This window comes from Megascapheus bottae, chromosome 12 (genome assembly GCF_031878675.1).
Source record: "Megascapheus bottae isolate mThoBot1 chromosome 12, mThoBot2.hap1, whole genome shotgun sequence".
Classification (NCBI taxonomy): domain Eukaryota; kingdom Metazoa; phylum Chordata; class Mammalia; order Rodentia; family Geomyidae; genus Megascapheus; species Megascapheus bottae.
In genome coordinates this window covers 36,440,922-36,454,588 of record NC_143520.1, presented here as the reverse complement: position 1 = coordinate 36,454,588, position 13,667 = coordinate 36,440,922, and the positions used below count along the sequence as shown (strand labels likewise).

At 32.6% G+C, this 13,667-nt stretch overlaps 1 protein-coding gene across 1 annotated transcript in view; it reads right to left on the bottom strand.

Annotated features, from left to right (window-relative positions):
• Lrp1b (LDL receptor related protein 1B) overlaps nucleotides 1–13,667 on the bottom strand; it is a 1,652,823-nt gene that overhangs the window by 406,059 nt on the left and 1,233,097 nt on the right. Inside the window, exons 38-41 of the mRNA XM_090342868.1 lie at nucleotides 9,240–9,366; nucleotides 8,954–9,105; nucleotides 8,534–8,658; nucleotides 5,914–6,285 (exon numbers count right to left, since the gene is read on the bottom strand). Coding sequence (XP_090198994.1) covers nucleotides 5,914–6,285; nucleotides 8,534–8,658; nucleotides 8,954–9,105; nucleotides 9,240–9,366 — 776 coding nt within the window. The remainder of the gene's footprint in view (nucleotides 1–5,913; nucleotides 6,286–8,533; nucleotides 8,659–8,953; nucleotides 9,106–9,239; nucleotides 9,367–13,667) is intronic.

Genomic DNA, 13,667 nt, shown 5'->3' with positions numbered 1-13,667 from the left:
AGTTTCTTATGTTTTCTTTTTCTAAATGAATTTGATTGCTGTTCTGGAATTAGTATTTTATTTGTGCCTATGCTCTGACTGCTACAAAGCATAAACTATATTACATCCACAGTTTTAATGTATTTTAATAATAAAGACTGTATTTTTCATTCACAACACATTTACTTTTTCTTATTTCAATGCATATAATTTGGCCTTTTGATTTCATAATATTTGTTTCTTTCACTGGCTGTAAAGTGTCTTTCTCTTTGATGTACTCTATCCCACAATCACACACACACACATACACACACACACGCACACACACACACAAACTTGGAAATTCAGAATGTTTGATTTCTTTCATTTTCATTTATCTTTGGATTTTGGTGTTTTATTTTTCAAAATTGTATTTCTGAAAAATTCATAGTAATTAAAGCTGAATTTTCAAAGTAGCTAATTAGCAGGCTGAGATCTAAGGATCATGATTCAAAGCCAGTCCGGAGCACTAAAGTCCAAGAGACTTTTAACTTCAATTACTAATTAAGTACTAGAAAATAGGAGCTGTAGCTCAAGTAATAGTGCACTAACCTTGAGCTGAAGACTTTACAGACAGCGCCTAGGCCCAGAGTTCAAGCCCCACGACAGACCAGAAAATAAATATATGTATATACATATACGTATATATATATACATATATGTGTGTATAAATACTTTTTTAGCTTTGTTTTGTCTCTTTGCATGGTGGCATTTGTTTTCATTGCTTTGTTTTATCTTCCTGCATCATGGTATTTGTTTTAATTTGACTGCTGGGCCTTGGACTATAGCTTTTTCCTTCACAATTCAATTGAGTTTTTGTTCCGTGGGACATAGGAGAATTTACAGAGCCAAAAATTTCCAGTGGACTGAGATCAGTGTGGGACGCTGGGGTATTTCTGTGGTCCAACGCATTTAGGGTAACATTCTAGCAGTCACTCACTCTGACAACAGACGAAACAGCTTTATTTCCAACTTGCTATCCTTTACAACGCCTTGCCCACATCCATGGTTTAAATCCTTGATTAGATCAAGGGTACCAGAGTCCCAAATCAGATGCTTGTACATTCTCTCTGCTGTGAGTTCTTGCTTTATTATTCACAGAAAAGCCTATTTTGTTTCTGTAGATTAGCAGTGTCTTTGATTTACTTTCATAAGTATGCTGTATCAATGTCTAGTATGTGTGTGAGTCAAAGACAATCTCAAAATTTGCAAAAGTGTCATAGCCATAGGTCTTGTCTCTATATATAAGCATAGTGAGCCAAGTTATTTTCATGTGTTCATACAGTGAATAGCCAGAGGTGAGAAAGGAGATAATTGGATCTTAATTTAGCCATACCTAATAATCTGTGGCATATTATGAGCACATAATAGATATTGAATTGAATTTAATGGTCCTTGCCATCCCTTATTTTAAACCTCCTAGCAAAAACAGTTCATATACATATATCATAAAATGAAAGGATAGAGCCTGTTTTCTCCTTTTCTCCAAGAAAAGATCCCTAAAAGAATTATGGCTTTGGTAGTTTAAGTTCAGTTACAAGCTTCTATAAATATGTCTGACAGTTAGTAATGATAGAATGAAACTTTATTATTGCAGATGTGATAAATTAGTTAGCAAAATAAAAACTGTCATGTGACTTGTATCAGTAGTCACTTTCTTTTGTTGATTCATTTCACATTATAATTATTTTCTTTACTTTTATTGGGGTGAGTCTATCAAGTGAAACAATAAATTGTCCCATAAATTTCAGGGGTAGTACTACAATGATTAAACAACATCTTCTAGGTAAGAATAGGTGATACAAAGTAAAATATCTAAAAATTTTCACCTAAATTATAAGTATACACTGATCTCAAATTTTAAGTTCTACTTAGAGGGTAATCCCCTACTTTTTGTCTATAATATAGAAAATATTTCTGATTATTAGTAGCATAGTGCCCATGTAAAAATAATATAAGAAAAACCAAATATCTTGGATTATTTGCATGTATGTCTAGAAATGCAAAGTTTAAAATTAAAATTCTGTTTATTTGTAAGTTCTTTATATGTGTATGTGTTCTTGTAAAAAATATTCTCAATAATTATGAGTGGTTTCTCTATTTTAATGGTGATCAAAACTTGATCCTAAGAAGCTCATAGAAAATTCCAGGAAAATGGAATCTGTATGGCAAAGTTCCAATCTCAATTCTCATTTGACTCATTTCTTCCCTGTACATTTAGGTTACCTGGTAACTATAGGGTTATTTATTGTATTTGCTCTGATAATGGCTGAGAGAATTAGAATGGATTTGAATGTTTATATACTTTAATTCATACTTTTCAGCTTGTTTCATTACTGTTGAGAGATGATCAGAAACAATGTAAAATCCTATGGAATTTCTAACTTCAAAAAGCCTTTATACTTAATCAAATGAAGAAAGTGTTATTACATTTCTTTAACTCAGGATTTGTATTTCCTATTCATTACTCTTCCTCTTCAGCCAGACCTCCATCCTTTTTAGTTTAAGTTCATTTATTCATTCATTTTTTTGGCCCATAGACTAAAATTCTTGGAAAATCATGTTCTTCAATACTAGATTCTTCCCTGCTCCTCCAGCTTAATCTCAAGTCATTCATATACAAGTTCCTTAATTATATCGATCCAATTCTTGTTTTCAGGTGCTTTCGCTGGTTTTTGCACTAAGATTTTCAGAGCTCTATGGTCCCCAGTGTAGTTTTTACTTTGGAATAGATTCTCATATATTACTGACAATTCCAAAATACTTTGGTCTGTGGAATCCTTGAAAACTTATTTACCATATTAGACATTTGAATGTAAAAGAATTTTGAATATCAATTTCTTTTAAAACTTAGAATAGTGAATAAAAGATATTCAAATACTCGTTTTGATGGGAGAAGCTCTATTCTCATCTATTGAATCTTCCCAGGCAGGGAGTTTGGCCTAGTGGTAGAGTGCTTGCCTAGCATACACGAGACCAGGATTCTATTTCTTGGTACCACATAGATAGAAAATTCCGGAAGTGGTGCTGTGGCTCAAGTGGTAGAGCTCTAGCCTTGAGAAAGCCTTAGGACAGTGCTCATACCCTGAGTTCAAACCCCAGGACTAGCAAAAAAAAAATCCATTGATTCTTCTCTTATCTGAACTGTGGTGTCATTGTGGTCCAATTATCTCAGCAACACTCAGGTGTCAAATATTTGCAGGTCAATTCCAATGTCCAAGTGAAAACAATAATGAAGTTTTCCTGTATCTCATTAAAATCTACTGGCATATCTTGTTCTTTCAATGGATTATTTATATATGAATGATAGGTTTCCTGACACATTTATCTTCATTATTCTGTATTCCCCCAAATCCTATCAGTTCACATCAATATACTTCTCAATATACTTTCCAATATTTTAAAATATTGGAAAAAGTCAAGTGTATTTCAGTGAACAAGTTCTTCTAAACATGAGTTTTTAATTAAAAACATAACAGTTTATTACTTGTAACATATAAAATAGGTCATTTTTCTTGAAACAGCAGGTTTGTTGCTCATTCCTTAGTGAATGTCTACCTTGTATCCAAACTTGTTAAACTCTAGTGTTCGTATTCCTCATTGTTTCATATAAAAAAGGTTGCTTCTTGTTTCTGGATGATTAGGTAAATGCCAAGTAGTGGAATTGCTAGGTCATAGGGGAGCTCTATGTTTAGTCTTTTGAGGAACTGCCATACTGCTTTCCGTAGTGGTTGAACGAGTTTGCACTCCCACCAACAGTGTAGTACAACAATGTTCATTGCAGCACTATTTAGCATAGCAAAGATATGGAACCAACCTAGATGTCCCTCAATTGATGAGTAGATCAACAAGATGTGGTATTTGTACACAATGGAATTCTATGCTGCTTTCAGAAAGAATGACATTGCCCCATTTGTTAGGAAATGGAAAGACTTAGAAAAAATCATATTAAGTGAAGTGAGCCAGACTCAAAGGAACTTAGGCTCAATGGTTTCCCTCATTTGTCATAATCAGTAGAAACCTTGGGCTCTCCTAGCAGAGATTTGCAATAGAGCAAAACCTTGATACAAAAGGCCATATAGTAGGACGCTGAATGAAAGGATCTCTAGGATATAGAAACATAAGCCATATAATGAATGATTGTTGTTCTTAAGGTACTATGTTATTTCTCATCTCTTTTGCTGTCCCTTGGTTATCTCATATTGTTACAGTATCTCACTTTGTTATCTGATATATTGGATATATTTGTATTTGGTTGTTTGAAATTGGATAGGGAACCAGGGAAAACAAGATGAGGGGTGGGGGTGGGGGGGATGGAAATGGGGACCAAGACATGTGAAAGGGTATCAATGTATGGGAATTAATGCACCATCTATCTGGCAAATATCATGTAACCATTCTATTAATTACAATAAAAATATATGAAAAAAGATTGCTTCTTAAATATATAATGAGGACAAATACTCTTTCAAACTTATGGTTTCTTTTAGAAGGTACTTATGTATATTTGTCTGTTTCCCCACAAAGGATATTAAAGAGACATGCTCTGAAGGGTGAAGATTCATAAGTACAGTAAATTTTCCCAGTGATATTTTAAAATAAAATTGTTGCTAAATTTCCCCTACTGATAAGTGACAGTGACATAGTTTGATTCCATAATGACAAAAAAAAATGCTGAGACAAATCTGGGGAGAAGAATCTGGGGTAGAGAGATTGAAAGTTCCAAGTCTGCTGGTAGAGAAAGATTTTAACCCAAAAAAAAAAAAAAAAAGAAATGTACAATCCGGTACAATTAGTGAATGTGGAAGTACCTGAACATCCTTAAGAACTAAACAAATACCCACTGAGTGTATTGGTAAATGTTCTAAGTTTCTTGGGTTAGGAAATATCACCCTGTGTGAATGAACATGTTGATACACAGAACTATTTATTGTAGCATAAAAAGGCCATAATGAATTACCAGAAATAACTGATATTAATCAAAAAGAAAATGATTACACAAAACATGTAATCTGAGTGCAGTACAGACTTACAAAAGTGTAAGAAATATCTCAGTTTTATAATTAAAGTTGATATACTTATGTACATTCTTAGGAACATATATAGAATTCTGGAGGCAAAGGGAATAGTCAGTTATGGGTAAGTTAATGTAATGATACTGATGGCAATGAAAATGACTTTCACATTTAATTCTATATTATTGAATACATCATAAATTTATCTGCATACTATAATTTAAAAATAACTAAAAGAAAAAACTTCAAACTAGTTGAAGCAGAATTGGGGAATATATGGAAACTTTGTGGGGAGGGAAAAGATCAGGACAAAGGAGGACAATGGCCCTTGACATGTCATGTCATAAGAACAAGGTGGATCTGAAATATGGGGATAATGTACAATATAAGGCTTTAAAATTAAATAATTTAAATTTAATTCAGTAACTTCTACAAGAAACTTTCCTTATTAAACTCTATATTAAAATATGTAATTCCACTGGATAGTAGTTGCTCACAGCTATAATCCTGTGTGTGAGTTTATATACACATAAATATCTGAAAATGCCAGATACACATCTAAGAAAATATGATCAATATAACTCAGTATTCTCTGCTTTAAAATATGATTTCACCCATTTTATGATCAATTGTGATATTATATTGCATTATTTACAATAAACACTGTCAGATTGCTAACATTGATAATGCACTGCTTGCCCAGGCTTGCAATAAACTGCTTCTTTGATATTTTTGGGTATCTGGACAATACAGCCATATCCATTTTGAAATAGAAATTCTAGGAGTACACAAAGTTGACTCATACCATCACTGCTATTATTTCTTGAAATCCAAAATTCCCATTTCCATATGACTATTTTAATCAAATTGTTGTACTTACTTTCAATAATTACTTGTCTGTCTTCCCAGTTATCTTTAATAAGCTGTATATTTCCAAAGTGTGCATCACTGTAAAATATGCGGTTGGTACCTTTCTTTTTTTGGCTATAGTCAAAAGCCAATGCAATGACATTCTTGAAGTAGTGGGGATTCTCATATGGCCTTATTGGAGAATTTAAATTGGCTTCATCAGAAAGATGTATACTTTTTAATATTGTTCTCCCTGAATAGAGCAAATAGCCTTCATGCCTTAGGCAAGTAACTCCATCCTCTGCCAAATATCCATGGGCACAAGCACAAGTTCTCCGGGAATTTCCTCGATAAAGGCAGAGTTGCTTACAGCCACCATTGTCCTTGGCACAAACATTGGTCCCTAAGGAAGAAAACAAAATGAACATAGAGACACATGTTTATTTCCATTTTGATTTTCAATAAGGTTTCCTCATGCAGAAATATTAAGTTATAAATGTGATTAATATTCAATAATCTAACCTTTGTTAATTTTAGGGAGGTCAATAACCAATTAAAGACTAAAATTTTCTTTAAAAAATCACAGACAATAGGGTAATCTCTGATGGCAGCATAGAACTCCATTGTATATAAATATCAAATCTTGATCCATTTATCTACTGAGGGGCATCTGTGTTGGTTCCATATCTAAAAATTTCTATTAAGTGAAGTAAGCCAGACCCAAAGTAGCATAGGCTGCATGGCTTCCCTCATGTGTGCACATCTAGGATTCTCCTAGCAGAGGATCACAATAGCTCAAGAGCTATGCAAGTATGGTGATACAGGATGAGACTAAACAAAATAAACTCTAGATTATGGGAAAAAAAGTCTTATCTTTGTGATTATTGTTCTTAATGTACTATGTGAAGTTATTTCTTTTCTCATTTTTTCAACTTATGGTTAATCTCTTGTGGTTACTGTATCTGACTTTGTTACCTTGTATATTGTATATATGTTTATTTGAAATAGGGCAGGGAAGGGAAAAAACAAGATGATTAGGAGGGATGGGGGAAGGGAAAGGGGGACAAAACCATGAAAAAAGGGTATCAGTATTCAATAATTAATACATCCATTACCTGATGAATGTAAGTAACCCCTCTACACATTATCTTGACAACAAAATAAAACAAAAATAAATAAAAATTACAGACATTAGGTGGTTTCTGTTGGCTCGTGCTTGTAATCCTAGCTTTTCAGTAGGCTAAGATTGCAGGATTTCATTTTGAAGACAGCTGGAGCAGGATAGTAAGTGGGACTCTTATCTCTGATTAAGATCCAAAAAATGCTGTGGCTCAAACAATACAACATTAGCTTTGAACTACAAAGATCAGAGAATGCTCAGGCCTTCAGTTCAAGTCCTAGAATAGGTGCTCAAGAACGCATGTGCACAGGCACACACACACCACACACACACAACACACATAACACACACACACATCACAGTAGTTTAAAATCTTGGGTTTCATTTCAAAGAAATGTATTGTTCTGCTTCCTCACAATCACCACAATTTTCTTTAAATAAGTTGATATAAACATTTTGCATACATTGTATACCAAGATATATAACAATATTTGGGGAAAGTAACACAAAATAAAATGTGAATTCACCAAATATCTATGCATGCATATATTTACATGAATATCTATTTTTTCTCTTATTTTTATCACTTCTATTTTGATGATTTGTGCTCCAATATGCCTATTTTCATTCTTATATTTGTATACGTACATGCATATATAGGCATGCAGATATATATATATATATATTTAACAATTTACTTAAATTTTGAATAAAGGTATAGCATATTCCTAAGATTTCTAAATCAAGCTAATTCTTTAGAATAATTCTCTATAATTATTATCCAAAGTTCAACAAAAGCAATTGGGATTTTTTAATACACAAATAACTGGATCCCAATGTCAGAATACACATTTAATAAAGTAAGCATTTGGGAATATTGTATATTAGAAACAGCATATTCTGCAGCCATGGCATCTTTTATATTAAAAAAATATATAAACTGGACTCTAATGGCTCACAGTGCAATCCTAGCTACTGAGGAGGATGAGACCTGAGAATCATCATTCAAATCCAGCTTGGACAGGAAAATCTGTGAGATTCTTATCTCTAATCAACCACCAGAAAACCTAAGTGGCACTGTGGTTTGAAGTAGTAAAGCACTAGTTTGAGTAAAAGAATTCAAGATTGGTGTCTAAGCTCCAAGTTCATGACTCTCGAACTGAAATATAAAAAGAAAGCCTAAAATCTGAATTAAGGGATAATCTCAAGCAAAGTTTTATTTTTTATTCTTATATCCTACTTTTTAAAATTCTGAAAATTGTGTGTTTATCACTATTTTTAAGCCAATACTTTTTAATATGTGTGCTAAATGTAACATGCATTGTGCTGTGCTAGAAAAATAAACCTAGATATGAACTGTTAACATTTCCTTGGGCTACTCTATGTGTTTTAGAGAAAATTCCATGAAAAAAACCTAAGATTTAGAGTTTGAACTCACATAAGTATTAACCCTTAATTTAAGTCCAGCATATGTTCAAAGAAAGGAAAAATAAAACTATACATTCATTTCGATTCTTTTAAGGATGCTGACCTTTCTCTCTCACTCGGTTAAAAATTTTGATCTCCTTCAGGTTGACTCCGAGGCCAGTTCTCATGGTTACTATATCTGTGGCATCATTCTTGTGGCCCCTTCTCACCGACCCATTGGCATGTGCTCTGCAAAATGGTGGAACATACATAATCAGTACTCTTTAATTAAACTCAAAAAAGTTAGTGAAGTTGAGGAGGATAACAGATGGCCCAACAGAAAGGAAAGAAGCCAACTTTAGCCTGTGATATGAAAATGTGTGAGCCTGGAATAACCAGAGTGCTTGCCTTTTCTGTGGAATTTATATAGTTTTGTAAGATCCTTTCTGCAACCTTGCTAAGGTATGGCTAATCTTGCAAGGGCAAAGTAAGTGGCACTGAAATAACATTTTGAGACTCAAATAGTTATGAAAAAATAAATTACCTGTCAGACCAGTAGATGTAAGCCCCAAAGACTGCAACTGAAAACATATCCACATTGTTCCCTGACAGCACCATCTCTCGATTCCCTCCAGTCTCAAGGTCAATTCTTTCTATCTTGTCTGTGCGAGCATCACACCAGTATAATTTATTTTCCTAAGGATCGATTGAGAAGCAACATTACAAGCTTTTGGTGATTGTTTTATTAAGAAAACACATAGACACTAAAAACTGACTAATGTATGTTGACAGTTAAGGCACTTTAAATATTTAAAAGAAACCCAACAGACCTCATAGTCAATGGAGATGCCATTGGGCCATGTGATCCCGAGGCTTACAAGGGTAACCTTCTCTGAGCCATCTAAGCGAGCTTTCCCAATGCAGGGCATCTGTCCCCATTCAGTCCAGAAAAGGAAGCTGAAATCAAATTGGTAAATTACAGTGACATAAAAATAAATTAAAAAATAATTACCAATCTTAACAACAATAATGCTCACACTAATAGAAAATCAATTCAGAAGTATGAAGCCATGTTTAAATGAATACTTACATCATTACTAATATTAAGAATATTTAGGCAACCAAGCCATAGTAATTCAATGAATAAATTAAAAATTCAATAAAATTTTCCTTTGCAATGTCTGACCAACATAAGCAAAGCAGAGAGATAGAGTTGAAAATATGTGCCTACATTTCTTTACATTATGATTCAATGATTTATTCATTTAGTTTTAAAACATTTTTTTCCAGGCTGGCTTTGAACACCCAATCCTCCTGTTTCAGCCTGCTTAGCATTGGGAATACAGAGGTATGCCACATGATAGCATTTTGTTTTTCCATCCATTAAAGTGTATACTCAATGAATGCAGTTATTTTTGATCAACACTATCATAATAATATCTATACTACTTGATAATTAGAAAATTTAAAAAACAGAATTAATATTTAATTTGTATATGTGCACATATGTGTTTCAAAAACTTAAATTCTGTTTATTATAATAAATGAATTATTACTGTAATTTTGGCTTTGTAAAATATCGTATGGTGTTTCTATGCAGAAGACAATCTTATTTTAACAGGCACAAACACAAAATGGAATAAAATATAGAAAGAAAACATCTGTCAAAGTAAAATGTCAGAAAGGAAACGTAGGAAAGCAAATGTTTAACTTATCCATTTTTCACTTTTTCATAAAACAAATTTTGTATTTATATGACACATCAGAAATTAATTCCTGTAAAAAAATACGATCCAGTCAAATTTGAAATTTATATCCAGTGAAGTTTTTAATCTATCACATAAAAGCAAAGACTACTGTTTAGAAAATAAGGTAATCAGTCAATCATTTATTCTATTCAGGTAACATTGGTTGTGTATTCTATGCTTGTATTTATATACAAAAGCATAGAAATCAAACAGAGGAGAGATGAGATTGCACATAGAAAATAAAGAGACCCACTATAATATTTTTATATTCTTGATGGAGTTACTATTTAACTATGTGTAAACTTAATCCACATAACATGTATGTATTCTCTTCAATTTCTGATTTTATTTATTTTGATAGATGAGTTTTTCTAATAATCTTGTATAAAATAAATGTGTCTGAAATTTACTACGAGGTAAAACTTGACTTCCAAAATATTAATTCTGAAAAATCTTCCTTTAGTATTTACAAATCCTATAAATCAGATGGGAAACCTTTGTAGCCAGAAATTCAACCAAGATTTTATTGGCAAAAACTTAATAAAGAAGTCATGAGAAAAATCTACTCATGTGTAGATTGAAAATTTAAATGAAAGTTTCAGAAATTGAACTTATTTAAAGTAATTGAAAGATTAAATATATACATATTAGATATAATAAACCCATTGCTAATCTTATTCTGTTTTCAAATGTACTTAATGAGTAGTGAAATAATATTTTGAATTGATTGACATGATTAGTCCATTAATATGTAACAATCAGAATTATTTGTCATGGACAGAAAATATGTTAATAACCTATTATTAACCATAAAAATATAAAGTGAAGTTGAAAAGTTATCACACGTTATTTGTGCCACTTGGTGATAAGCACTATGAGAGCTTAGCCAATATTCTCAGTATCATAATATGATTTTTTCTACTTTTGCTTCCAGTAGAAAGTAACTTCTTATCCTGAAGAAAATTATGAAATTTAATTTTAAAAAAAGAAGTAATGCTTAACCATAAAGGATAGGAAAGTGAATGGAGGGGAGAAGCTGATTTTTCAAGCTGAACTAAATTCACACATGATTTCTCTTTGGATTTGGCTATGTTTTATGGCTTTTAAGCCTCTATTGTTTGAAAGCAGGCGCCATGCCCACTTTTCAAGGCACATTTATATCTTGGATACAGCTAATTGACTCCATTATGAGTCACCTTTTCCCAGGGTAAAACCGCCCGCCATGCTTTAACTTCAAGTGGAATAAGAAAATGCAATACTTTATGTCTATATTATGAATTTTAACACTGGTATTTCTATTTAATATTCTGTAGACATCAATTTTTGAATTATTTTATGCAGACTATTCATTGTTAGACATTTTCCCTCCAAATACAAATCAATAAGTATGTGTGCAAATTATAAATATGCCCTTACTACTATTTCAGAATATGACAGATATATCCTGCAAATAAACATGGCTTTTAAATTGCTGTATTGTTAACAGTAAATGTGGAATATTTTATCCAGAAAATAATCCTTAACTATCTAGGTAAGTAATATTTACATAATACAAATACCAAAGATTCTTTAGCTTTGATTAAAATATATGTTGTATGGGCTAAAGATTAGGGAAGCAAAAATATTCTCTAAGATCTTGCTATTGAGTTTGTGCTGAAGTTATGACAATGGAGAGGTATAGAAATTCTGACCACAATTCAGAGAGTGGAAATGACAAGACTTGAAGATTTAAAAAAAATTGTAAAAATTCCAAAATGCCAGTTGCTTTTGCAACATACACACATATTCAACTGATTCATGTGCAGAAAAGAAAGCAGGGAGAGGTGCAATAGGGAGCCCATTAATGCTCTGTGTCTGTTAAACATACAAATAAATATTCCAGAGGAAATGAGAAATATGAATTTGAGAAATCTTGAACTCTCATCACCTATGAGGAGCAGGAAATGTTTCTCTCATTTTCTACTTTACCCCCTATTTTTTCCTATGTGCTGAAATTATTCCTATGAAAACTTTAATAAGTAATTCTAGAGCTGGGTGTCAGTAGCTCAAGCCTGTAATCCTTTCTACTTAGGTTTTGAGGATAACTATTCAAAACTGGCGGTGATAGGAAAGCTGTGAACTCCTTATCTCCAATTAACCACCAATAAAGGTGGCAGTGGAACTGTGGCTCAAATGGTAAAAAAAAAAAAAAAAAAAAAAAAAAAAAAACACCTAACCTTGAGCAAAAAAACTCACAGTCCCCAGCCCTGGACTCGAAATCCAAGACTAGCACACACACACACACACACACACACACACACACACACACACACACAGACACACACACACACACACACACACAGAGAGAGAAAGCAAAAGCAGATTCACCAAAGAAAGAAAATGAAAGAAGATATACAGTAGAAGGCAATTGGTATGAAACCTAAAAATGTAAGATGGAAACTAAAAAACAAAATGAAACAAATTAAAACAAAAACCTCTGCATTGAACTATGATTGTGCTTAGAAATGTATGTATATAGAACCAGAAAGCACAATTCAAGGCATCAATAATGAGACTGTGAGGATACTTCACTTGTAAAATTCTTCAAATTACATTTCTATCTCCTGATTTCCTATTCCATTTTTCTTATCAACATTTTTCCTAAACTCTGATTTTTGTCCTCCCTTCATGCTCATTTTCTCTTTCTTTCCTTGTACCATTTCTTCCCACCTTTTGTTAATATGTGAAGAGTATGTATGAGGAGAATCTGTGGGAAGAAAAATTATCCACACTCTAATATAGATTCAAATTATTGCTCAAGATACTGTCTGTGTTCCTATGTTTGCCAGCTTCAGTTTCTAGTTATTTGTTACTCATTAAAAATCTTGAGTTAATATCTGGTCTTGTCAAGCAAATCCCTGAAAAAATGACACCATAAGCACTATCAACATATCCAGCAATTCTATCTTGTGTGCTCTGCTTTTATTGCTCCTGATCTCTCTGGTTGTTCATTTTTCTTCCTTCAAATTTCAGGTCTCAGACTGAGAATGTCTCTCTCTCTGTCTCTCTCTCTTCCCTCTTTCTCCCTCTCTCAGTCTTTCTCTCTCTCTTTGACTCTCTCATTTGCTTTATATTTAATATTTTCCCTCCATATCAAACATGTTCTCATGTAATAGCATTTTGTCCCTAACTGCTTCTTTCTGCCCTCTTAGTTGGGAGATTGAATCTAATCTTATCATTTACAGTACAGTTTTAAATAATGGTTATTCAATAATAATACAAACATAATTATTATAAAATTATTATAATACAAGTAAAATATGTTCTGTGGTATGTCTCAATTAGTACAGCACCTGCCAAGAAAAAGTGAGTGCTAGTGAAGCCCTGATTGAGAGCCTCAGTACTGCCAAAAGAAACAAAATCTTGAGTTTAGGATTGTGTTTGTAGTCTTGCAATGTATACAATTTGTAGTTTAAAGGATACAGATAAAATCAATAGATAAAATCAGTGAAGAAGAGCTGAGTCTCTGGA